We start from the raw sequence: 27,626 nt of genomic DNA, 5'->3' as shown, positions 1-27,626 counted from the left end.
AACAGCAAGAGGCGCTGCCTCAAACATGGTAGGAGGTAAGGACTAACACCTGAGATCATTCTCTGACCTCCACATGTTCCATGTCGTATGGGCACACACACACACAAATGTGGGCATGTACATATGTACCCCAATAAAAACCAAGACCTTAAAAGCCCACACCCAGTGACTCATATCCTCCAGTAAGGTCTCACTACCCCCAAAGGTTCATAACCTTCTGCTAGCTGGGAACCAAGTGTTCAAACACATGTGCCTGCTGAGGACATTTCACATTCAAAGCCCATCAGCCCTTCCCTTCTCTCTCCTCTTTCTGGCTTCACCAGTTCCTTTCTTGTTCCTTGACTCCAGTCACTCTCCTATGTCACCAGGTAGAACCATAGGACGACCTGGCTGCTGACCCTGCGCCTTGGTAGGTCTCTCTAGGGATCCCCAGGTTTTGGGAGAAAGTTATTGGCATGTAATGCTTACAGGAATGTAACAACAACAAGAGTGAACAATATATAACCCAAAGAGCAGGTAAGGCTGAAGGTTGCATTGTGGGATTGCTAACATATTTATTTCACAAAGAGGGGAGATGGGGCAAGGAGATACTGGATCCCACACTGGGCACCTACAAGGTTTGGCTCTGGGCAGGAGATGACCAAGGACAGTAGTGGATTGGGGGAGGGGATAGAGAAAGGGTACCCTAGCATGTAAGATCCAGCCATGTCCTCTGGGCCTGTGATCCAGGGACATGCCCCCACCCTCATTCTTCTAGGCATCCTTGTCCCTATCCACTGAGCAATGAAGCTACAAGCCCAAGACTTCTGCTCGAGCACACTCGCACGCTCAAGCACACACACACACACACAGCCACACACATCACTCAGGCAGGCGTACTCTCGCTGTCCCGTGCATGCAGACGCATCCATATATTAACTCTGATTTATAAGTGCACCCTAACCAGAGGGCAATTGGAAAGAAGCAATCGCTCTTAAAAGAGGAAATGGCCACTTCTGTCCCCCATCAGTCAGCAAAGCATGGGGCGAGCTGAACTGAGCAATATGCGTCACAGAGGACCTGGTGCCCATCGCTAGGCTGATGCTTCAGCCCTTATGTCCTGCATGGAAGACCCTTGCTGCTCCATGAAACCAGGGCACCTTGTCCTTGGCAGAGGTGTGCTAGCCAGGTGCTGGGAGCATCCGGCATCATCAGCTGACTTCCGGCCGGCATCTTGAGCTGACTTCCGGCTCCCTCCAGACACAGGCTCAAGCACTGATGCAGTTCCTATATAGGATTCTAGGTGACTGGGATAAGGAGCCTCGCGAACAATCCAGAGGTGTTCAGTCCAGTCTCAAGTCACCTTGCAGCGAAGGTCTGAGTGTAGCTGCTGCCTTGGCATAAAAATAGGCCCAAAGTGTCCTCAGGAGAAATCGAGTCTTGGGGTCTCACTGCTTCCTTCTCCAAGAAGGAGGAGCTAGGATGTGGCTAAAGCCCTCATTGTCCCCCCATGTCTTGGAGGTCCAGGGCAAGTTACACAAGCAGCTGCAGGAAAGGATGAGAGAGAAGGAGGGAGGGAAGGGGAGGGGAGCGGGAGGGTGAGTGGGAGGTGGGGGGGGAAGGAGAGAGGGAGAGAGAGAGGGAGGGAGGGAGAGAACCCTGCCAGAACCCAGCTGCTGATGCTGGGGTGGGAGATGATATATGGTGGAGAGAGGTGAGCAGCCTCACCCCTTAGTACCCAGAAGTTGAAGCCCCTGCACCCCAGATGAGAGTAAGAGCGGAGATCTTCAAAGTACACAGGCAGAATGCCTGAGGGGAACTTAATGTCTTTATCTGGGGCTGCCCTGGAGGAGCCCTGAGAGGTCCACAGAGCATCGTCCGGGTGCCTGCTGTCTCTCCACCACCACGTCGCTGGTTCTGAGGATGGCCAGGCCCCGCCCCGGGGCTGGCCACCATGGGCCCTCCTTCCGTCCATCTACTTGATGGGATTCTTGATTGTCCACCTCTGTCCCGTGCAGCTTCGAAGGATGAGGTCGATGCCGGCCAGGCCCCGGTTCTCCACCTCTAGGCAGCGCCCTGTGCCCTTATTCATGATGGCTCCGTTCTGGGAGGAAAGAAAGGAAAGAAGCAAGGAGAGCAGCAGACAGAGAAAACTCCCCACAGCTCTTGCATTTCTAGCTTCTATTGGGGGAGGGGACAAATCCGACCCACGTGCCCCTACACTGGAAGGGCCCAAGGGGGTCACACAGTTTGAGTGCTGGTGACTGGAGCAGAATAGAGGTTTCCTGGGATCAGGATGGTGATATAGCTTGCTAGGCCTGGTGACCTGAGCGCCATCTTGGAACCCATATGATAGAAGAGAAGAAATAAGTCCCACAAATTGTCCTCTGACTGCTACGTGTGAGTGTGTGTGTGTGTGTGTGTGTGTGCACACGCGCGCGCCATGTAAGCATGCAGACCTGAATATTTGATTGCCAACATTTATATAAAAAATCTGGGGATGGTAACCTGAAGACAGAAGGACCCCTGGCGCTCACTGGCTGCCTAGCCTAACTTGCTTGCCAAGTTCCAAGCCAGCGAGAGCTCTGTCTCAAAAACAAATATAAAACAACAACAACAACTCCACTAAGGTAGGAGCAGGAGGGGGTGGAGACACGACTCAGCTGTTAACAGTGCTCGCTGGCTTCCCAGAGGTTCTAAGTTCAGTTCCCAGCCCATCTGCTGCAGAGCTCCCACCAATTGTAACAAAAGCTCCAGAGGCTCCGAAACCCCCGTGTGGCCTCTATGAGCACCACATTCATGTGCACACACATAATAGAAAATACAAATAAAATCTTAAAAAATCGAACTAATAACAAGACGAGGTGGTTAGTGCCTGAGGGTTTGATCCTGACCCCCACACATGTGGACACGTGTACCTGCACATACAGGAGGAGTAGGTTCACATACAGAAATTTCTAGTTGAGATCTGACTTTCAGTCCCGATGGAGAGTGCATAGTAGTGTTCAGGAATCCACTTAGAGACTTATCCTAAGTAGCCCCAACACTGGCGATGGAATCAGGCACCCTATGTCTCCCAGAAATCCTTCTTCCAGTCCTCCTAGGATTGGGTCCGTGATCTTGGCCTAGGGCTGGGAGATCTGGCTCCCCAATGGCACCGTGTAGGGAGTCTTGGGGACACCAACCGGACTGTGGCATCCGGGTTAGCATCTGCACTTGCTCCTCCTCCCCAGCCCTGTCCCCGGGGAGAGCTCACCTGGATGAAGTTCCAGCGCTTGTACAAGCTACTCTTGACCTTGTCACAATCCAGGAGCTGTGGCAACCGACTCTTGGAGTTGTCCACCAGGCAGCGGGTATCGGGGAGGAGAGTGGTGGTCCCCAGAGCACCCAAGTGCAGGAAGCCTTCCTTGGTATAGCGGGCGAGCTGTAGAGGAGGGAGAGTGGCAAAGGAGAAGTAAGGGTGAGACCACAAGGTGCTGTGGCTCAGGTCCCCGGCGCTACCTCAGCTTTCTGTTGGTTCCATTTGAGTGTCTGATGCATAGGAGCGCCTGGTCTGGAAGGACACTGGGCTAGCTGGACCTGGACATAGATACACCATGACACAACTCCCTTCTCTAACCCCCTTCTTACTCCCCTCCTTGTTCCCTCCCCACAACCTCTCTACCTTACTCCTCCATCACTTCCTCTATTCCTCCATTTCTTCATCCTTCCCATATTTCTACTTTCTTTACCAACTCCTTCCTTCTTTCCTTCTTTCCTTCTTTCCTTCTTTCCTTCCTTCCTTCCTTCCTTCCTTCCTTCCTTCCTTCCTTCCTTCCTTCCTTCCTTCCTTCCTTCCTTCTTCCATTGCTTCCTCCCTCCCTTCATCCCTCGCTCCTTTCCCTCCATTCTCCACCCCTCCATCTCCCTTATCACCTTCCTTCCTAGTACTGGGGATTAAATCCAGGGCCTCATGCATGTGAGGCAGACACTCCACTATTGAGCTATTCCAACCGTCTTCTTTTCAGGTTTTGACTTGGACACAGGATCTCTCTAAGCTGCCCTTGAACTCTCCATAGCTCAGCCAGGTCTTGAACTTACAGAAGGTGCCTAATGAATCCAGACAAAGCCAGCTGCCACACTAGTTGTTTGTCACCAGTGAGGAAACACTGAGCCCAATAGTTACAGGAGGACAGAGTCGCTTGGCTCACAGTTTCACAGGTTTTGGTTTAGGGGCTCTTGGCTTTGCTGTTTCTGGCATGTTCTGTGTGTGGAGGGCAGCATGGGACCAGAGCAAAGCCTCTCACCTCATAATGGCCAGGAAAGCCAAGGAGAGAGGTGACTGGGAATGCGATCTTACAGTCACAAAGTGACCTACTCCTTCCAGTGAGGTACAACCTCTGTGGTGGTTTGAATAGCCATGGCCCTCATAGATTCATACATTTGAGTGTTTCACCCATAGGGAGTGGTAATATTAGAACATTGTTGGAATAAGTGTGTTACTGCAGAGGTGGGCTTTGACCTCAAATACACACACACACACACACACACAAGCTCAAGCTATGCCCAATGGGTTACAGACTCCTGGTACCTTTGGATCAGGAACTCTCAGCCCTGTCTCCAGCACCATGTCTGCCTGCACGCTGCCATGCTTCCTGCCATGCTGATAATGGACTGAAACTCTGAAACTGTAGGCCAGCACCAACTAAATGCTGTTCTTTATAAGAGCTGTCTTGGTCATGTGGCCCCTCACAGTAATGACACTCTAAGATAACATCCTAATTCAAACCACTTCCCCACAATGTCGTGATCCTGTGGTTCCATCCATGGATCAAACGGTGGATTAGGTTAGAGCTCTCATTATCCAGTCACCTCTCAACAGATCTGTAGGTTAGAGCTTGAAGCTTTCAACATACGCTCAGGGGACACTTCTGGTCTAAGCCATGGTACTGGTCCAGATAATAGAACCATATGGGCAACTGGTTATATTAGTTATATATTTAATGTATATGTTATAAGTATTTTATGAGAAATAATGTAATTTCACAACCTGGTGATAATAGATCCTATCATTGCTATGTAGTACTGGCTAACTGATTCCGAGATAGTGTGGCTTGACATCTTTCCCAAGTCAGAGTCCGCCACAAGAACAACATCTCTGAAATATTCAGTAAGTGATGCATAACAAAATGAACACTTATTATTACTAATGTTTGTATGGGCCAGCTAAATGGTTTGGTAGTCTGAACTCACACTATGGTCTAGCTATGAAATGTTCCCTCAAAAGGATCCTGGCGGGGGCGGGGGGGGGGGGGGGGGGGAGGTTGGGCTTCCAGGTGATAGGTGAAGAAACCGGAAGACATCTGGCTGGCTCCCTGGCACATAACAGGTTCACAAATGTCAGACTTCTGTGGCTCAAACAGCTAAACAGAAGAGGTATGTCTGTAGACTGTTGGAAAAAAATCTCTAAATCTTCCTGAGAGCCTGGGAAGTTCTGCTTAGGAATCACCCAAGAAAATAACAAAACAAGGACTGCTTTCAACCACCGAGTTGACAGGGTCTTGAATCACCTAGGATACAAACCTCTGGACATGCCCATGAGGTCTTTTCTGGGAGTTAACTGATGTTAAAAGACGCCCCCCCCCCCCAAAATGTGGGTGGTACCATTCTCAGCCTGGGATTCCGGACTCATTAAAAAGGAGAGTGGGCTGAACACCTGCTCCCATTTCTCTCTGCTGCCTGACCACGGAGTCCACGTAACCAGCCACCATTATGCCACGGAACCTGTGCCACCATGACTGTACCTTAGGCTGTGAGCCCTGGCAAGTCCTTCCTTCCTTGAGCTTTGTTGTGGGGTGTTTTTTTTTTGTTGTTGTTGTTGTTTTTTGTCTTTGTCACGGCAAAGGCAAAGGAACCACTACCTGAGGAGACTACTCAGGAACAGGAGCGACTCCTCTGGCGATAAGATTTTTCTGGAGGGCTTCTCGTCTCTTGGTGAAAGCTACTCAGAAACCCTTGGCTCTGATCTCCCAAAGGGAGCCTTCCTGCTCCCCTTGACGAAGCGATAGTGAGCTTATGAAGTGTCCTTGAGAGAGACACCACGAATGTGTGCTCCATAAGCAAATTAGTTCCAAATCAGAGTAATTGTTTGAGGTAAAATGCTAAGAAACCCAGAAGCCCAGCCTTTGCCTCCCTAAACAACGCTGCCTCGAGTGTGTTTCAATTCACTCAAATGCAAATTGATGGATGACAGCAGGGCTGCCTTTATGTTGCAGGGAAAGATATACACAGCTGCTTATTGAAATTATGAACCACTCTATTATCCAGCAGGCAAATGAGCGGTGCTAAGAACATTAATTAACTGAGCATATCTGTGACCCAGATGTTTAAAGAGCAGAGCTTAATGCTGTTTGGAGTTAGAGGTTCTGTTCTGAGGTCTGTTAGGGCATGAAAGCTATGAGGCCCTCCATGCTAAAACCAGCAAAAATCAGATCCCAGCCCAAGCTATGTTGGCACCAGAGTGGGCAGGTAAGGGAGGGGGTAGTGTTCTAGTTTGATTTCTTTTGTTGTGATTTTAAAACCTCACCAAAAGCAACTTAGAGGAAGACAGAGGTTATTTCATCTTACGCTTCAGCTCGCAGTCCATCAGGAGAGGAAAGGCGGGAAGGGATATAAGCAAGTACTCGCAGCAGAAACCTCGCAGAAGTGCTGCTTACTGGACTTCTCACAGGTTCATGATCAACTAGCTTTTCCATACAGCCCAGGGCCTTCTGTCCAGGGAATGGTGTTGCACACGATGGGCTGGGCTCTCCTTCCTTCATTAACAGTCCCCCACAGACACATCCACCAGCCAATGTCATATGGGCAATTCCTCCATTGAGACTCTCCATTCCCAGGTGACTCTAGGCTGTGTCAAGTTGACAGCTGTCTCAGGGTTTTATTGCTGTGAAGAGACACCATGACCATGGCAACTCTTATAAAGCAAAGTGTTCATGTAGGGCTGACTTACATCATTGCCTTGGGGGGAAGCATGGAGGTATGCAGGCAGACATGGCGCTAGAGACTGACCTGAGAGTTCTCCATCTTGGTCTGCAGGCACCAGCAGGAGACTATATACAACACTAGGCCCAGGCTGAGCATAGGAGACTTCAAAGCCGACCTCCACGGTGAGGTGACACACTTTCTCCAACAAGGCCACACCTCTTAATAGTGCCACTCCCCATGAGCCAGGCCTTCAAACACATGAGTATGTGGGGGCCATTCCTAGTCAAACCACCGCAGCAGCTAAGTCGGACAGATAGATAAGCTTTTGGTAGGATTTTCACATCTATATCAAGAAATTCTGCTGGGTTCATGGGCTGGTACCCAGATTCTTTCATGAAAGTCCCTGTGGTCTGAAAGATGATGGATGCTGTGGATTGAGTGAAAAGATTCTCATGGGCTCATATTTTGCATTTCTGTTCCCCCACTGGTGACACCGTTTTTTTGGAGGCTATCAACCTTTAGGAGGTAGGGCATAGCAAGAGGAAGCAAGGAGTGAAGTGGTTCTGGCATGGCCAAGCATGGCTCTGGCAAGCATTCTCCTTGCTAAAAACCATGAATTGTGTGTGTGTGTGTGTGTGTGTGTGTGTGTGTGTACACTGTTGCTGTCTATAGATACCTCTGAAAAGGGCTTCTGATCCCCTTATAGATGGTTGTGAGCCACCATGTGGTTGCTGGGAATCGAACTCAGGACCTCTGAAAGAACAGTCAGTGCTCTTAACCTCTGAGCCATCTCTCCAGCCCCCTAGATTATAATCTTAAAACTAGCCACTAGAATCTATTCCTTTATTTGGCTACTTCCTCCTCCTGAAGCTGACCACCAAGGCCCAACTTTCAAAGTGTTAAAGCCCAGTAATCAAAAGTTCCCTTTTGGCTACTCTAATTAATCTGTCCAATCAAAATTAAGTACCTCATCCCAACATGAGGTTTCCCCATTTACTTTTATTTTTTTTCTTTTTTGATGTATTCTTTATTTACATTTCAAATGATTTCCCATTTTCTGGGTCCCCACTCCCTGCAAGTCCCATAAGCCCTCTTCCCTCCCCCTGTTCCTCCATCAACTCCTTCCCACTTCCCAGTTCTGGTATTCCCCTATACTGTTGCATTGAGTCTTTGCAGAACCAGGGGCCACTCCTCTGCTCTTTTTGGACATCATTTAATATGTGGATTATTTCTTGGGTATTCCAAGTTTCTAGGTTATTATCCACTTATCAGTGAGTGCATACCATGATTGATCTTTTGAGACTGTGTTACCTCACTTAGTATGATATTCTCCAGCTCCATCCATTTGTCTAAGAATTTCATGAATTCATTGTTTCTAATGGCTGAATAGTACTCCATTGTGTAAATATACCACATTTTTCGTATTCATTCCTCTGTTGAGGGACACCTGGGTTGTTTCCAGCTTCTGGCTACTACAAATAGGGCTGCTATGAACAGAGTGGAGCATCCTCTGGGTATATGCCCAGGAGTGGTATAGCAGGGTCCTCCAGAAGTGCCATGCCCAGTTTTCTGAGGAGCCACCAGACTGATTTCCAAAGAGGTTGCACCATCTTACAATCCCACCAGCAGAGGAGGAGTGTTCCTCTTTCTCCACATCCTCGCCAGCACCTGCTGTTCCCTGAGTTTTTGACCTTAGCCATTCTGACTGGTGTGAGGTGAAATCTCAGGGTTGTTTTGATTTGCATTTCCCTAATGATTAATGATGTTGAACATTTCTTAAAGTGTTTCTCAGCTCTCTGAAGTTCTTCATGTGAAAAATCTTTGTTTAGTTCGGTACCCCACTTTTTAATGGGGTTATTTGGTTCTCTAGGTTCTACCTTCTTGAGTTCTCTGTATATATTAGATATTAGCCCTCTGTCAGATTTAGTGTTGGTGAAGATCCTTTCTCAATCTGTTGGTTGACATTTTGTCCTTTTGACAGTGTCCTTTCCCTTACAGAAACTTTGTAGTTTTATGAGGTCCTATTTGTCAATTCTTGATCTTAGAGCATAAGCTATTGGTGTTCTATTCAGGAACTTTTCCCCTGTGCCCATGTCCTCCAGGGTCTTCCCCAGTTTCTTTTCTATTAGTTTCAGTGTGTCAGGTTTTGTGTGGAGGTCCTTGATCCATTTGGAGTTGAGTTTAGTACAAGGAGATAAGAAGGGATCGATTCACATTCTTCTGCATGCCACCATTTGCCTAAGGGGCAGGTCTGTCTTCTCTCCATCCAGAGTCTTTTGTCCCTTCCAGCAAATATCCTGTTCATTCCTCCTTTGTCCCCTTTCCCTTGTCCCTCACAGTCTATCTCCTGTCTTTGTTTCTTATTCCCTACCCTTCATCCCACTGGGACAAATAAATCTCCTTTGTGTTGAAAATTTAGTCTTGGTCTGTCTCGTGCTGATACTGGCTCTTTCAAGTAGGTCAGTGGGGGACATCTTCGGAGCTCTGTTATCCCTGACTTTTTCCTTTCATGCTTGGTCAGAGTCAGTCATGAAGTGGACAGCCTTCACACATGCCCTCTGCCAGGAGGTGAGTTCTTCTCTATGACTTCCCCACAGTGGTAGTACAGGGCCCTCTGAAACCGTGAGTCAGAATAGATCCTCTTCTAGTAAGGTGCTAATGTTGGGTATGTCTGTGACAGAGATGAGGAAATTAACTGATGCCATCAAACTAAGATCTCGTGCCTGTTCTTCTGTTGCAAGGAGGAGAGTACTGAGCCCAGGGCCTGCTCTCAGACAAAATTCTCCCTTTTTCTTCTGGATCTGGGTCAGGAGCTATCTTGGTGAAGTCTGCCAACTGTGATTTCTTCTCCATATTCCTCATGTTCCAGACTCCTGCCTCTAAGGCATTGATTGGTCCAGATATTCCCTCTCTCAGACAGGATAACCACTCTGCCCACCTCCAGAGTATTCTGGCTTCAACTTTCCAAGCCACACCCTCTGGGTGATTTAATCTCTTTTTCCTCATCTTCTGTAATTGTCCCAGCCACTACGTATCTCTTGTTTTTGGATGCATGTGGGTTCATTGTTTTTGGATGCATGTGGGTTCATGCGCTTTGGTCCCTCTTTCCCTGTTGTGATTAAACAACATTCCTTTACCTTCATACCACCTAGTGGAATGTGGGTTGTTTCCATGGTTTCCACTTTGGAGCACTGTGAATCACACTGCCATGGAAAGTCATCGTGTGTGTGTGTGTGTGTGTGTGTGTATGCAGCAATTTCCTCCAAATTGAAAACATTCTTCCTTCTAGGAGAGGCTCCTTAAGATTCAGGAAATAAATAAAACCGAAAGTCCCAGGAAGTTCCTGAAACTTACAAGATTTCCTAATGAATGGAGGAATCATTTGCATGGTGAAAGATGATGGAGAAAGAGGACTCGGACCGGCTGAGCTGCCTGTAAGTTGCGCAGGGAGGTTTCGTGCATCATTACAGAAGCAGCTGAGTGTGCATCAACCTTGTTCCTGCAAGTATCCACACACCTGAGATTGTCAGTAACCCCCAAAGACTCACTGCTTCACCAAACCAAGCCTGGGTGCAAGTGTTTCTTCGATCTGCTGTCAGAGCCCTGCCTGGGGTGAGCAGAGTCTGATCACGGCTCCCCAGTAAGCCACAGAGCTTTCAGTTTTCTCAGGCGCATACCTCCTGCTGGAACTGCTCATTGGCAGTCCTATGGTAACTCTGTGCGACTCCCTCAGTAACTGTCTTCCAACTGTGGAAGCAACTGCACCTGTTTACACTCACTGTTAACAAATTGGCTCACAAAGTTCCCGAATTCTGGCCAAACCTTGTGATTGCCTGCTCTGATTTTTACTTTAGCCACCCTAGAGAGTGAAAATGGGTCACTCTGGTTTTGATGTGCATTACTCTGATAATTAATGGTGTTAAACAGCATACGGGATGTTTTCTATCTTCGTTGGGACACACCCACTTAGGACCTTTGCGTGTTTTTAAAAATGAGTTGAGCTCTTTCTGTCTCTTTGTCTCTCTCTCTCTCTCTCTTTCTGTGTGTGTGTGTGTGTTTGTGTGTGCGCGTGTGTATGTGTGTGTGTGTGTGTGTGTTCTCGCTCAGGGAAATAAAGATCAAAGGATGACTTGCAGGAGTAAGTTCTCTCCTACCAAATGTGGGAACTGGGATTAAACACAATTAAGCAGATTTGATAGCAAGCACCCTTACCCACTGAGCCATTTTGCAGGCTTCTCTCTCTCTCTCTCTCTCTCTCTCTCTCTCTCTCTCTCTCTCTCTCTTCCTCCCTCCCTCCCTCCCTGGTTCCTTCCTTCTCTTTCCCCTCCTCTCCCTCCCTCCCTCCCTTCCATTTTTCTTTGTTTCTCACCCCCTCCTTCTCCCCTCTCCCTTTCTTCCGTGAAATGGAAAAAAAATTCTTTACACATCTGGACACTGGAGCCTTCTCAGACGGTGGCCGAACACTTTGCTCTATCCTGTGAGCGTTTCACAGCATTGTCAGTGTCCTTTGAAGCACAGAGCATCTTTAATTTTGATAATGATCAGGTTTTTATCTTTGTTTGCTGGCACTATTGATGTATCTAAGAAACCATCATCGCCAGCGCCAAGGTCAGGAACACCATCCCCTCCCTGTGTTTTCTGACACTCACGGTTTTTGCTCTTATATTTAGTTGGCTCTTTGATCCATTTTGAGCTCTTTTTCTAGATGATCTAAGGAATCCACCCTTTTCATGTGGGTATCTAGTTGTCTCAGCATCATTTGTTGAAAAGACTCTCATGTCACCTTTGTCAGAAATCAGTTGGCTGTGAATGTGACAATTTATTTAGGGGCTTTCAATGCTATTCCACTGATCTCTGGGTCTTTCCTTTCATTATTGTACCATATACTCCTTTCCCTCTCTCCTCTCCCTCTCCCTCTGTCCCTCTCCTTTCCCCTCTCCCTTCCCCTCCCTCTGTGTGAATGAATGTTTTACGTGTGTAGGGTATGCTTGTAGGTGTCTGCCCACATGCGGAGGTCTGATGTCAACACTAGGACTCTTTTTTCATTGCAGTTAATCTTAACCACTGAGGCAGGGTCTGGCAGTCAACGCTAGATGTAGCTAGTCTTGATAGCTTGCCTGCCTTAGTGACTTCTGAGTTTGAAATTACAGACATGTCACCATGCCTATAAGGCATGTATGTGGGGATCAAAACTCTGGACCTCATATTTGCACAGTGAGCTCCTTAACTCTCTGGCCCACCTCCCTGCCCCACGCAGACTGGGATTACTCTTGCTGTGGAGTGGGTTTCAAAACTGGAGTTTAAGTTTTCAGTTTAATTCTTTGCAATCAGCATTCTTGGCTTATGCTGCATTTCATGTGTATTCAAATCAATTCTAGAGTTGCATTTCCAATTTCTAAAAGAATATATACACATGAAATATATACCTAATATCTAATATATGTTATATTAATGTATATATATATATTTGGTAGGAATTCTGATGATATTGCATTTTGCCTGTGTACTGGGCACTGTCAAGGGAGTGTTCTGTTTATTCCATGCCCACCAAATCCCCTGTTCCCAGTCTGGAATACCTTTCTATGATGTTTTATACTTTTCAGTGGACAGGTAATGTATGGATTTTGACTTTCTTGATGCTATCACAGATAGTATTGTTATTATTATTTATTTGTTTAACATTGTATTTAATTTTGTGTGTGTGTGTGTGTGTGTGTGTGTGTGTAGCAAGAATAGAAGTCAGAGGTCAACTTGAGGGAATTGCTTCCCTCCTTCCACTTTGCGGGTCCCAGGAACTTACTTAGATTTTCAAGTTTGGTGTAACCACCTTTCCTTGCTGAGCCGGCTTGGTGATTCACACTCACACTCACTTTCTCTCTCTCTCTCTCTCTCTCTCTCTCTCTCTCTCTCTCTCTCTCTCTCTCCTCATTCGTTTTTTCTAGCCAGGCCGCAAACATAAACCAGATATGGTCTATGTGTGCATGTGTTCCTGTGGGTGCACATTTGTGTGTTGGTGTGCATGCGTGTGCGTGTATGCCTGCATGTGTTCGTGTGTCTGTGTGTGTGTGTGTGTGTGTGTGTGTAGGCCAGATGTCAATTGGGGTGTCATCCCTTAGAGGCCTCGCACCTTACATTTTGAGATTGGATTCTCAGTTTTCTGGAGCTCATTAAAGAAGCAAGGTTGGCTGGCCAAGTGTCTGCGCCTTGCCAGTGCTGAAATCAGAGCTGAACCACCATGCCTGTCTTTGTGTGTGTATTCTGGGTCCTCATCCTTGCATGCCAAGCACTGTACTGACCACATCATCTCCCCAGCCCTGGTGGGTTTTAGGCTAACAGCCCCCTACCCATTCTTGAAAGCCACGAGGATCAAGGAAAGTCTATTCCAAAGAGCCAGTGGTGGCTAAATACCTTTAAATGGGGTAGGGTCACTCTAGATTTGCCTGCTGGGTCCGAGAGAAGAAATGAACCCTATTATCTACAACCCTAGTGCATGAGGAAAAACAAAACCTCTGCCCACCAAATACCATTAATTCTCATTTAGAAGAGAAAAGCATTTTCTAGTTGAGATGATCTAAGAGAGACTCACGACTATTAACCCAGATTTAACAGCCTTGAGGGAGAATTGAAATATTCAGGTTACAGCCAGATAAACAAAAACCTGACAATAATTGCGAAATGACTCTGGGATGCATTGAAAAATCCATTAAATCGCCAATAAAAACATGGCTCGAAAAGACTTTACCATTAAGGGGCCCTCTCGTCACTTTAAAATCAGGCACAGTCAGCATGGAAAGCCAGGCTCAGTGAAGAATGGGGTTTGTGTACCTTCTGTTCAGGAGATGGGGGTGTGGGGGTGGTTTTGTTGGTTCCAGCCTGCTTCTTCAGTTGATATCTTAACTTCTTGCTCAACTGAGGCACATAAGAACGACTTTTTGTGAGCTGGGCAGTGGTGGTGCACACCTTTAATCCCAGCACTTGGGAGGCAGCGGCAGGTGGATTTCTGAGTTCAAAGCCAGCCTGGTCTACAAAGTGAGTCCTAGGACGGCCACAGCTATACAGAGAAACCCTGTCTCAAAAGAAAACCCAAAACAAAAAGCAAACAAAATCCAAGAATGTTTTTTTGTGTGTGATTGTGACTACTCTGAATATAGAAAAGTTTTTCTCCTGCCCTATTCTTTCTCTGAAGACCTATCTTATATTTAACCTATGTGCACCTCTATGTACATCTGAGTGCAGTGCCACATGGGCCAGAGGAGGGTGTTAGATCCCCTGGAACTGGAGTTGTAAGCAGTCGTGTACTACCTGACGTGGGTACTAGGGACTGGGTCTGGGTCCTTTGCAAGAACAGCAAGAACATTCTTAACTGCGGAGACATCACTCCAGTCTGTCCTGAGATGTTCTGTGAGTGCAGGGAACCTGTAGAGAGAATCTCTTACATACTGTGTGGAAACCTCACTCGACAATAAAAAGCCCATGGCCAATGTAGCAGAGACAGGATTAGAAGGTGGGATGTACAGTAGGGAGAGAGGGGAACTCTGGGAGACAGTCAGGTGCAGGGGAGAGTCACCCTTAATGCTGACAGAGACAAAGTCATGAACCAGAGTAAAGGTCATGGCAAGACTTAGACTAGTTTAATTGGGATAATGGAGTTATGAGCTACCGGAAATGAGCCAAAGCTATTGGCCCCCAGGCACTTATTCATATATAAGATGTCTTGGAGATATTATTTCAGGAAACAAAGATGCTGGGTAGGAAAGGTGTGGTTACAGAAGGCAGCCAGGTAAAGGAAATGGCCGGTGATCAGAGCACCGGAACCTTCTACACTGACCACCATTTACATATGGAATTAACACAAAAACAACAGCACACACCACTGCAGAACCAGAATCTTGTTTCTGTTTCATCAGACCTTTTTCATTTTAATGTAGCTTAATTTTTTTAAATTGTATTATCTTCATAGATATTAGCGTCCCTAGTCTGCTCCTATGAGCTTCCTTTCTTCTTCAACTCTGCTTCTACTTCTTCCTCCCTACCGGGTGTCTCTGGTTTTTCATTTTTCATGGGTAGGGATGTATGCGTGTTCGCATGTATGGGGGCACATCTGTGTGTGCACGTATGTAGAGGCCAGAGTTTAACACTGGGAGTCTCCCTCAGTCACTCTCCATTTACGAAGCAGGGTCTCAGACTTGGACCCAGAGCTCACTGATTTGGTTAGTTGAGCTAGTCGCCTTCGTCCTGGGGGAATCTCTGTCTCTGTGTGCAGAGCGTTGGGATTACAGCGGGCTTCTACCATCCTCTTTCTCTGGCCTCCTCTGGTGGGGGCCCATCGGCTCCAGTGAGCAGCATCGAAGCATTTTAGGACCCGCCCGGACTTAACTGTGAACTCAGATCCTTTTGGTTTCAAATGAACAAAGTCTTTGAAAATTATCCTCGCACCTGTATGTGCTTGGCAACACAGGCCTGGGGTCCTACGCACTCAGGAGTCCGAGGCAGGTGGATAGCAAGTATGAGATGAGCTGGGAGCCAGAATGAGTGATTTCAAGGCTATAGCCTGGGCAACTTGGTGAAGCCTTGTGTCAAAAGAAAAAAAAAAGGTAAACTGAAGATTGGGAGTAGATAGGGAAGAGTTGGTGAACCATAGACAGGAAAGGAACACAGGTCTTGAGAAGCCCAGACCGTGTCTGCCAGCCTCGTGTGTATAACCTTGCCTTTCATCGGTTTCTCTGTGAAAGATAATCACCGGAGCTCTAAGGCACTCGGACCCAGGAGCCAGAGCTCCCATGGTAATAGCAGTCAAAGACACAAGCATTACTCACACAAATGAGCTATTAATGGCTATGTGTAGCCAGATAGGTGGAGGACTTTTAAAATAGTGCATAAAGGAGACTGGAACAATGGCTCGGTCGTTAAGAGCGCTGGCTGCTCTTCCAGAAGTCTTCAGTTTGGTTCCCAGCGCCCACACCGTGGCTCACAACCATCTGTAAAGGGATCTGATGCCCTCTTCTGGCGTGCAGGCCTAATTGAGACAGAGCACTTCTGGACATAAAATACATAGATAAAGAAATATTTTTAAAAAAATTTTAATTTAATTTAAATTTAAATTTAATTTAATTTTTAATTTAATTAAAAAAATTAAAATATTGCATAAGAGAGCTAACTGGATTGCCCTGTGGTGGGTGGGAGCCCTGACTGCCAAGTGAGAGGCCCGGGTTTGATCCCCAAGACCCATATGGTGTTTCCTGTCTGCTGCTGTGATAGAAGCAGACACCCCACACACCTCACTCACAGTGGCGTGGCTGAAAGCCACCTTCTCCACTGCCATGCCTTCCGGGCCTCAAGGACCCGAAACCTTGAACCTATAGTAGGAATACTTTGAGTTACTTCTGTTTGCCATTCAGGTACGGGAACCAGAAAGGGAACTAATACTTGAGCTCGGGAGGTCAAGGGAAGCGTGGGCAACATAGTGACCCAGTTTTAAAATCCACGACATTCTATATTGTAAAGGGGCCATTTTGGAGCTGGAGATGTGGCTCCATGGTAAATTTCTGGCTTTGCGAGCACAAGGACCTGAGTCAATTCCCAGAATCCATGCACACAAGCCAGGCCTGGTGGTACACACTTGTAATCTCAGAGCTGGAAGGTAGAGTTGGGCGGATCCCTGGGGCTCACTGTCCAGCCATCCTTGCCTATGTGGTGTGTCCCAGACCAGTGAGTATCCCCATCCCCCCAAACACGGGGTAGACAACACACAGGGTTGATCCCTGGCCTCCACATGCATCCATACATATGTCCACACACCTTCCACTCGTGAGTGTTCCTTTACACACAGGAATACAAACACCACGCGCGCGCGCGCGCGCGCACACACACACACACACACACACACACACACAGACTAAATTTTATTTGAAAAAGCTTCAAGATTCAATTGTATAAAAACTGAGATGACATTAGCCACTTTAAAAAATGAAGCTAAAGTTGGCTGAGACACACAGATACAATTCAGTCCAATGGTTGGTTACACCCAACCATTGGACTGAACCCTGTGGCTGAATTAGGGGAAGGATTGAAAAAGCTGAAGGAGAGGGTGATCCCATAGGAAGACCAGAAGTCTCAACTAACCCAGACCCCCGGAAGCTCCTAGGGACCAAGCCACTAACCAGGGGCATGCACAGGCTGGACAGCATGACAAAGCGAGCTCCCAAGCACATGCCCCGAGGCACATATGTAGCAGAGGACTGACTGGGCTAGCCTCAGCAGGAAAAGATGTACTTAATCCTGGAGAGACTTGAGGCCCCAAGGAAGGAGGAGGCCTTGGGAAGGGGGGCACCCTCTTGGAGGCAAGGGGGAGGAGGAATGGGATGAGGAAATGTGGGAGGGTAGAAGGGGTGTGCAGCGGCTATAATGTAAAATAATAATAACAACAACAATAATAGTAGAATAGAGCTGGGGATATGGTTCAGTGGTTGCTCTTGCAGAGGACTACAGGATCTGAGCTTGCGTCCCAGGGCTCCTGTCAGGTGGCTCACAACTGCCAGTCCACCACAGGGGATCTGATGCCCTCTTCTGACCTCCAAAGGCATCTGCACTTGCATGCATAGACCCACATCATGAAAATTAAAATAAATCTTTAAAAATAAAGCAAGCTGAAATCTTAGGGTTGTTTTGATTTGCATTTCCCTAATGACTAATGAAGTTGAGCATTTTTTAAGGTGCTTCTCCGCCATCCAAAGTTCTTCAGGTGAGAATTCTTTGTTTAACTCTGTACCCCATTTTTTAATAGGGTTGTTTGGTTTTCTGGAGTCTAACTTCTTGAGTTCTTTATATATATTGGATATTAGCCCTCTATCTGATGTAGGATTGGTGAAGATCTTTTCCCAATTTGTTGGTTGCCGATTTGTCCTCTTGATGGTGTCCTTTGCCTTACAGAAACTTTGTAATTTTATGAGGTCCCATTTGTCAATTCTTGCTCTTAGAGCATACGCTATTGGTGTTCTGTTCAAATACTTTCTCCCTGTACCAATGTCCTCAAGGGTCTTCCCCAGTTTCTTTTCTATTAGCTTCAGAGTGTCTGGCTTTATGTGGAGGTCCTTGATCCATTTGGATTTGAGCTTAGTACAAGGAGACAAGGATGGATCAATTCGCATTCGAGACAGCAGGTGTTGGAGAGGGTGTGGAGAAAGAGGAACACTCCTCCACTGCTGGTGGGGTTGCAAATTGGTACAACCACTCTGGAAAGCAGTCTGGCGGTTCCTCCAAAAACTGGGCACCTCACTTCCAGAAGATCCTGCTATACCACTCCTGGGCATATACCCAGAAGACTCCCCACCATGTAATAAGGATACATGTTCTACTATGTTCATAGCAGCCCTATTTATAATTGCCAGATGCTGGAAAGAACCCAGGTATCCCTCAACAGAAGAGTGGATGCAAAAAATGTGGTATATCTACACAATGGAGTACTATTCAGCCATTAGAAACAATGAATTCATGAAATTCTTAGGCAAATGGATGGAGCTAGAGAATATCATACTAAGTGAGGTAACCCAGACTCAAAAGGTGAATCATGGTATGCACTCACTATTAAGTGGATATTAACCTAGAAAACTGGAATACCCAAAACATAATCCACACATCAAATGAGGTACAAGAAGAAAGGAGGAGTGGCCCCTGGTTCTGGAAAGACTCAGTGAAACAGTACTCAGCAAAACCAGAACGGGGAAGTGGGAAGGGGTGGGTGGGAGGACAGGGGAAGAGGAGGGGGCTTACGGGACTTTCGGGGAGTGGGGGGGCTAGAAAAGGGGAAGTCATTTGAAATGTAAATAAATTATATCGAATAAAAATAAATAAAGCAAGCATAAAGTGGTCACATCCTAGGTAAAAGGGACATCTATCAAATAGAGGAATAGCCCTAGAATCACAAGGATAATCTCTGGTGAGAAACATCTTGGGCGCTCGCCTTGCCATGCTCTCCTGGGGCTCTGGCCCCTCCCCTCAGCGCTCCAGGGTTGTATTTGGATGGCAGCCTCCTGGCTGTCAGTCACCTCTGCTTTTGTCTTCCCAAAGCTAATTGCTCACTGGGCCATGTCACTTCATTGAGGTGTGAGCGCCTTATTGGCACAATGCATCATAATGACAAGGCGTTTAAAAGATACATCGCTTCAAAGATGAAGCCAATGGAGGAGTCCAAGATCAGACTACATTTAATTAGGGGACAAAAAACATTTCTCCCGTGCCGTTCTGGTGATAGATTAACTGAGAGAAGGAAGGTGAGTGTCTCAGAAGATAAGAGAGAGAGAAGAATACACACCAACAGAGAGGACAGGCAAAGGGAACAGTGCTATACCTGGTCCTGAGCATGGTGAATTTCTGTCATCAACTCAGACAGATTAAGAAATGCTTAAGGGGCTGGAAAGAGGGCTCAACTGGTGAAGGTGTTTGCTGCCAAGCCTTGGGACTTGAGTTTGATTCTTGGAATCCACATGGAAGAGGGAATGGCTCCTGTAGGTTGTGCTCCTGACCCCTGCATATGAGCGCATATGTATATAACTACACACACACACACACACACACACACACACACAGAGAGAGAGAGAGAGAGAGAGAGAGAGGATGTAAAAGTGAATGAATGAATGAATGAATGAATGAATAACTGAGGAGGGGAATTGCTTCATGGATGTGGGCAGCATTAATCCATAGGCTGGGGTCCCAGAGTGCATAGAAGAGGAACAAAGATAGTCAGACTTAGGAAGATGGTTCTCTTAGCAAATGGTTTGCCTTGCAACCAGGAGGGCTTGACTTTGATCCCCAGAGCCAGGTAAAAAGTCTGTAATCCTAGTGATGGCAGGATAGGGATTGAAGACAGATGGACAGATGGATCCCTGGGCAGGCCAGAAAGACCAGTCTCTACAGACTAGTCTACTTGGTGAGCTCCAGGCCAGTGAGAGACCTCTCAGTAAACATAATGGTGAGTTCTTGAGGAATGACACCTAAAGTTTGCCCCATCTTCCATATACATATGCAGATGTATACAAATACATATGCAAATGTATATGCATGTGCATATACATATGCACATGCACACAAATAAGGGATGGAAGGATAGAGGGATAAGGAAGAGGAGGAGGAGGGAAAGAGAGAGACAGAGAGAGAGAGAGAGAGAGAGAGAGAGAGAGAGAGAGAGACCAGTTGAGCACTGGTGTTTCCCCTTTCTTTTTCCAGACTCACAAAGCTGTAAGCAAACTCTCGCATTCCCGCTGCCACAACCCACAGCCCACTCTACCATCAAGAAGGGTACCGTCTTCTTCCTGATGGACGGTACCGTTGAACTGAGAGCCAAAGGTAACCCTTCTTCCCTTAAATCTTTTGAAGATATTTTACCACAAGGACAAGATGAGTAACTAAAACATAATCTGACCAGAAAGCCATCGCCCCCCAGGAGCCCCAGAACAGAGCTAGACACCTCGCAAGTGGGAGCTAATTGTTTTCTCTTTCATGTACAACTTGCTTTCGGGATGCTGACATCTCTGTGGTTAATGGAGGGACTCGCAATTGGTCAAATCCTTAGAAAGATAGAGCTATCTGTATCGACCTCGCTTGCGCCAAGGTGGAGGAGCAGAACAATGGGTAGAGACAGAGGATGGGGAGGAGAGCTGAGAAATGCTGTCTTCTAGACACGATGGGGCAGCTATCCTCATGAACCCACAGCGGTCATGGTCGGCTCTGTAAGATCCAGTCAGTTTAAAATCCATCATGGATGGACATGCCACGCCCGTGGAGCCTTTCCACAACATGCTGTGATGTGTTCTGTTTTGACACATTGCAGACACAGATGGACCATGAGAATTTCACAAACCTCCTGGCCCCGCTGGAGTGATTTGAGAGGGCAGCCTGGGTGCCACAGGACAGTGAAGAACTGAGGAGAGGTTTTAGGAAATCCCTAGGGTCCAGGTGGGGGGCAGTGTGACCTGCCTCTCGGGGTGATCAGACACTCTGGCTGGGGAAGATGGGCTACGAGGGCTGGAAGAGACTGACGTAAGGGGCTGGGAAGATGGCCCTGTTGCTCTGCTGTGCATGGGGGAGGACTTGAGCTTGAATCCCAGAACCTGCAGAAAATAATCTAACCGTTAGGTCAAGTGGCTCATTGTATATATACTATATATGTATATGTACTGTATATGTATTTATAATGTATATGTAATGTATATGTATATGTAATGTATATGTATACATATCCTGGTATGATGGTGCACACTTGTAATCCCAGTGCTGGGGAGGTGGGGATAGAAGAATCCCCAGGAGGATCCCCAGGTCTCAATATCCAGGTAGCCTAGCCTACCAGGTGAGATCCGGGCCAGTAAGAGACCCTGTCTTAAAAATAAGGTGAATGGCGTCTAAGAAATGACACCCAGAGTTAATCTCTGGCAGCCATAGGCACCACACACACACACACACACACACATGAAGGGTGCAAACGAAGTCGAATTCATGGTCAGTTAGTCCTCCTGCTAGGCTGTCCATGACTACCCTGGACATTAGCTCAGTCCTGGCGTAAGGGTGGGATCTGTGGGCTGCTGCTCTGACTTGGATCTGAAATGTCTCCTCCCACTTACTTGGTCCTCAGCACCCACAGCAGACAGCTCAGGATCCCCTGTAACTTCAGCTTCACAATCATCTGATGCCCTCTTCTAGTCTCTGGGAGTACTTACATGCACAATCACCAACATAAGTGCATGAGCGCATGTGCAAGCTCGCACACACATAATTTAAAAAAAAATGAAGAAAACATTAGGCTCAAGGATTTTTGTCTAATTCAAATAATAATAATAATAATATCATAATATAATATTATGTATTTTATATAATAAAATATAATAATTATTAATTATAATTATATATAATTATAATAGAATTATATTATTAAATATAATTATAATTATAAATATAATTACAATTATATTAAATATATCATTATTATTATTATTATTATTATTATTGGGGTTTTTTTTGAGACAGGGTTTCTCTGTGTAGCCCTAGATGTCCTGGAACTCACTCTGTAGACCAGGCTGACCTTGAACTCAGAAATCTGCCTGCCTCTGCCTCCCAAGTGCTAGGATTAAAAGCATGTGCCACCACTGCCTGGGTCTAATTCAAATTATTAATCAGACAAAAAGAAGACTCTTAATGAACTTGTAACAGACTCTTTAGCGCAAGCAGGCATCTGAGTGGCCAGGAACTACTTCTATCTTGTTGATAAACACATGCTGCAATACAGGAAAATTATCCTCCATGGTGCCTATTTTATCTCTGTTTAATTGCTGCTTGATAACAAATTACAACACAGAGTCCATTAATTAAGCTAACAACGGCCGTGGAACACCCATCTTTTCTTGAGGGAGTTGCCTGGGTCTGGAAGCACGGCTCAGCCTCTGCCCAGGGTATTTATGGAGCAATTTAAAAAGATGCCAATGTGCCTGGTGGGGCAAGGGTGCTCCTCCATCAGAAGGAACAGCATTGGGAAGGAAAGGGAAGCAGAGACGGGAGGGAGAAGAGGCTCGCCTGCCTGCCCGGTGGCTGCAGAGCCTTGCCAAGCACTCGCCCAGGGTGTGCAGTGGGAACTGAAAACACTGTTAGATCTGCTTTCCATGTCAGCTCAGAGAGAGCAGCCCATGCTGTTAGGAGACGTTCACCCTCAAATCAGGGGTGGTGACGGCAATAATCAAGAGCTCATGTGCCATTCTACAATCAAGTAAATGGCGGGGGCTTTATGTCCACTGGTGGGGCAGACGAAAGACAAAGTCTAGTTATTGCCCGACAGGTGCTCTGGTGTTGTGAGGCTCCATCAGCTTCCACCAGAAAAGTAGCATGGTGCCATCTCCTGGGCCCTTAGGGAGGGAGGAAGAGCCTGGGTGTGTTCATTTCTGCCTGGATGCAGTCTTTTGTTTTATTTGCAAATATTTATTTTATTTACTGCCTGTGGAGGGGTGGACTGTATGCACATGTGACTGTAGTTTTCCATGGATGCCAGAAGAGGGTGACAGATCCCTTGAAGCCAGAGCTGTGAGTCACCACACATGGATGCTGGGAACCAAAGCTAAAAAGTGCACGTAACCACCGAGCCATCTCATCAGCAACTACTCCTGTTCTTTCTTTGTTTGTCTATAAGCTCTTCTTATGTAGCCCACCAGGCTGGCCTCAAACTCAAAATCCCGTTTCCTGACTGCTGGGATTATAGGTATACACCACCACGTCTGGGCCTACTTAGGCCTTCTTTAAACTACTTTTAGTTAAAGTTTTATTTTTATAGTGCTGTGTATCAAACTAAGGTCTTTTAACATGCTAGATAAGTGTTCTAGGTGTGTATGCATGTGCATGTGTGTGTCTGTGCACCTTGTGCACATGTGTGTGTGCATGAGTGTGTATGTGCCTGTGTGCACATGCAAGGCCAGAGGTCATCATCTGACTTCTTCCTCTATCATTTTATATGTGTGCATGTGTGTTTGCACTAGTGTGTATGTGGGTGTATGCACATGCATGTATGTGTACACATGTGATGTGTGTGCACATGTACGCACATGTGAGATCAGAGGTCATCATCTGGCTTCTTCCTCTATCAGTTTCTATGTGTGCATGTGTATTTGCACTAGTGTGTATATGAATGCACATGCATGTATGTGTGCACATGTGATGTGATGTGTGTGTGTGTGTGTGTGCACATGTGAGGCCAGAGGTTGTCATCTGGTTTCTTCCTCTATCATTTTTTATGTGTGCATGTGTGCTAGCCCTAGTGTATATGCATGTGTGTTAGCACTAGTGTATACGCATGTGTGTATGCATTAGTGTATATGCATGTGTGTATGCACATGTGTGTGTGTATATGGGTGTGTGTGTGTATGCACATGTGAAGCCAGAGGTTGTCATCTGGCTTCTTCCTCTATCATTTTCTATGTGTGCATGTGTGTTAGCTCTGGTGCATATGCATGTGTGTTAGCACTAGTGTATATGCATGTGTGTATGCACATGTGTGTGTGTGTGTGTGTGTGTGTGCGCACATGTGAAGCCAGAGGTTGCCATCTGGCTTCTTTCTCTTTCATTTTTTATGTGGGTATGTGTGTTATCTCTAGTGTATATGCATGTGTGTATGTGTGTGTGTGTGTGTGTGTGTGCGCGTGCACATGTGAAGCTAGAGGTTGTCATCTGGCTTCTTCCTCTAGGCATTCTTTAAACCTGGAACTCAAAGATCTGGCTCGACTGGCTGACTAGAAACCCCAGGGGCTGTCCTGTCCATCTTTCAGGCCCCTTTACATTGCTTCTTGTTAGCTTTTTGTCACAGCAGTGAGAAAATAAACTAATACATCAAGTTAGCATGGACTGGTTAGGTCTTCAAGAAGGGAGGGTAAATGCTTTCCCAGCCTGTAACTTGCCTTTTGTGCTTGCTGCTAACAGAATATTTACTATGTCTGTGAATGCCAAGTCTGTCTAATGATGTTTGGGATATATTTTCTTCCTGTCTTAGAAAACTTCTGCTAAGCCCTTAGAAAACAACACACACACACACACACACACACACACACACACACACACACACACACACACACACAGCTTACTTATGCCAACTAATCAAGGGAGATTTGTTTCTTCTGTCTCTGCTCTTACATATTAACCATTTTGCCCGTTTTCAAGCTGCCTTGCATTCTCTGACAGCCTGAAAACATTTTCTTCTTTCTTGGTGAGGGCTCTGTTCTTGTACTAGTATTTAACCACCAAAGTGATGGGTAGGGGAGGGCTTTCAGGGTGGACATGGTTTCTCAGATGGATCTCTGTGGGGCTTAGATGTGCTAGTTGGTTTGGTGTCCAATTGACACAAGCTAGAGTCATCAGGGAGGAAGGAAACTCAGTTGAAATGCCTCCATGAGATCTAACTGTAAGGCATTTTCTCAATTAATTATTGATGGGGGAGGGTCCAGCCCACTGTGAGTGGTGCTATTCCTAGGCTGGTGGTCCTGGGTTCTATAAGAAAGCAAATTGAGCAAGCCATGAGGAGCAAGCCAGTCAGCAGCACCCTCCATGGCCTCTGCACCTGCTCTGCCTCCAGGTTCCTGCCCTGCTTGAGTTCCTGTCCTGACTTCCTTTGATGATAAACAGTGATATGGAAGTGTAAACTGAATAACTTCCTTTGTCCCCAACTTGCTCTTTTGGGCATGTTGTTTCCTTTTAGCAACAGAAACCCTCAATAAGACAATAGGCAAGAGTGCGTGCCATTCTTACAGAGGACCCAGATTCACTTCCAAGCACCCTTGGTGTGCAAGTAAAAAAATTGCTTGTAGCCCAACTTCAAGGGATCAGATGCCCTCTTCTGGCCTCCATAGGTACTGCATGCCCATGGTGCTCCTACTTAAACACAGACACACCCATACATTTTTTTTTAAAGGGTCTCTGTTGTTTCTTTATGATTGTAAGTAGGTATTTTTGGTTAAAATGACACAATATAGTACATTTCTGTCTGCTAGTAAATGACTCTGCCGCTTATTCTAATTTTCTTTTCAATATGTAGCATACACATTGTTCCTCTTGACACTTGTATAGATGTGACTATATTATTTGCTTTTATTACTGCTGTACGGAATATCTGATGAAAGCAAGTGAAGGAGGGGAGGGAAGGTGGGGGGAAGGAGGGAAGGAGGAAGGAAGGATGGATGGATGGACTTATTGCAGCTCAAAGTTTGAGGGTGCAAGGCCATCTTGGTGGGAAGGCTTGGCAGCAGGAGTCTGAGACAGTTACATTGTATCCACAGTCAGGAATCAGAGAGATGGGTGCTGGGGCTCAGCTGGCTGTCTCCTTTGTATTGATCCCAGGACTCCAGCCCATCCATGTGTCTTTCAAATCCAACTAATCCATTTTAGAAATTCCCTCACAGACATGCCCAGAGGATTGTCTCTGATGATTCCAAATCCTGTCAAGTTTACCATCAATATTAACCTCTCACAGTAAGCTTCCTTTAGTGACACAGTCAGAAAAAAACATACACGTTCTAAAAAGAAAAAGAAAAGGATTTTGAACATCAAGCAATAAAGTTTCCAGAGGTCCCACTGGAAACTGTAGCTTTTGCTCCCTTTCTGGTCAGATATGTGTTCCTACCTGTGGCCCCCAACCGTGGCACGGGTACAGTATTGCTGTGTGGTTTTCCAGTGGCCCCTGGTCCAGGCAGACGTCCTTGGCCTTATTATTACGAAGCTGTGGGAAGAGATGAAATATGCCCATCAGAAACCATCTAGGAGAGACACAGCTCCCCAGCCCCCTCAGCATCCCTTGGCTGTGATTTTAATAGAAAGAGGTCACACGATCCTTTCCAAATAAGGACCAGCACTTGAATCTGTGAGTCTGTAACTTGAGCACAACAGACAGACAAAGCTCTAGAGTGGGTATCTTAGGTGGGAGCCCTGTTTCTGGGTTCTGGGAAGCCAGACCTCCATCCCCCACCCTCTTCCATTCCTCCCATAAAAGGACATATTAGGAACAATAGCTTAGTGGCTAAGAGTATCAGCTGGTCTTACTGAGGACCTGAGTTCAGTTCCCAGGACTCAAGTATGATGACTCACCACTGCTTCTAACTCCAGCCCATGGGATCTGATACCCTCTTCTGGTCTCTACAATCAACTATGCTTGCATGCACACACCCATTCCCACACAGACAAATACATATATACATAAATAAGTAATAAAATATTTTTTAAAGAAGGTAGGGTCTGGAGAGATGAGGCATCAGCTAAGAGTGCTTGTTCTTCTTGTAGAGGATTCAGGTTTGCTTCCCAGCACCCACACAGCAGATAACAACCATTCAGTTCCGGGGTGGGAGTGGGGGTGGGGAAATCTGTGATGCCCTCTTCTGGCCTCCTCGGGTACTGCATGCACATAGTGCATGGGCACACATGCAAGAGAAACACCCATACACATAAACATACATAAATCTTTACAAAGAAGCTATCAGGGAGTGTTGTTCATGTATGCACAGGTGCATATGTATATGCACAGGCCTGTGGACATCAGAAGACAACAACAGCTGATGTTCATTGAGACAGGATTTCTCACTAACCTGGAGCTCACCAAGTAGGCTAGACCATCAGGACCCCGGGGAATTTCCTGTCTCAGCCTCCCTGGTGCTGCTAAGATTTGAGCTATGCCCCACTATGCCCTGTTTTTATTCTTGTTTCTTTCCATGGGTTCTGGGGATCAAACTCAGGCAATGAGTTTACCAATGGAACCACCTCCCCAGCCTTAAAGGAACATTCAGATGGAACACATGGGTTCACATGCATGCAAATATTTTAAATATTTAAAATAGTTAAACAAAAAAATAAAGAAGCAAGCAACAAACTTAAAAAAAAAAAACAGGATTTGGAACAGTGTGCAACAGAACTTTCTAGAAGTCCCACAGGTCTGGGTTGGGGATATATCTCAGGCAAGGCACTTGCCTTGTAAACCTGAGGACTTGAATTTGAACCCCAGGGTCCACATAAAAAGCTAAACATGATGGCTCATGCATGTAATCCTAGCCCTGAAGAAGCAGAGACAGGTGGAGCTCTGGGGTTCACTATCCAGCCAGCCTAGCCCACTGCAGGCCAATAAGAAACATTCTCATTCTCTCTGCCTCTGTCTCTGTCCCTGTCTCTGTCTCAGTGGTCTC

General features: G+C 46.4%; 1 protein-coding gene across 1 annotated transcript in view; it reads right to left on the bottom strand.

The window, feature by feature from the left end:
• Nucleotides 1-535: 535 nt before the first annotated feature.
• The window catches only part of Galnt17 (polypeptide N-acetylgalactosaminyltransferase 17), a 437,313-nt gene continuing 410,222 nt past the window's right edge, over nucleotides 536-27,626 (bottom strand). Inside the window, exons 9-11 of the mRNA XM_052168530.1 lie at nucleotides 26,081-26,176; nucleotides 3,236-3,403; nucleotides 536-2,083 (exon numbers count right to left, since the gene is read on the bottom strand). Of these exons, the coding sequence (XP_052024490.1) occupies nucleotides 1,955-2,083; nucleotides 3,236-3,403; nucleotides 26,081-26,176 (393 nt within the window). The 3' untranslated portion in view covers nucleotides 536-1,954. The remainder of the gene's footprint in view (nucleotides 2,084-3,235; nucleotides 3,404-26,080; nucleotides 26,177-27,626) is intronic.

The sequence above is a fragment of the Apodemus sylvaticus genome, chromosome 22 (genome assembly GCF_947179515.1).
Source record: "Apodemus sylvaticus chromosome 22, mApoSyl1.1, whole genome shotgun sequence".
In the NCBI taxonomy this organism is placed as follows: Eukaryota; Metazoa; Chordata; class Mammalia; order Rodentia; family Muridae; genus Apodemus; species Apodemus sylvaticus.
The sequence above is the reverse complement of the archived record's forward strand: the minus strand, read 5'-3'. Positions and strand labels throughout refer to the sequence as shown.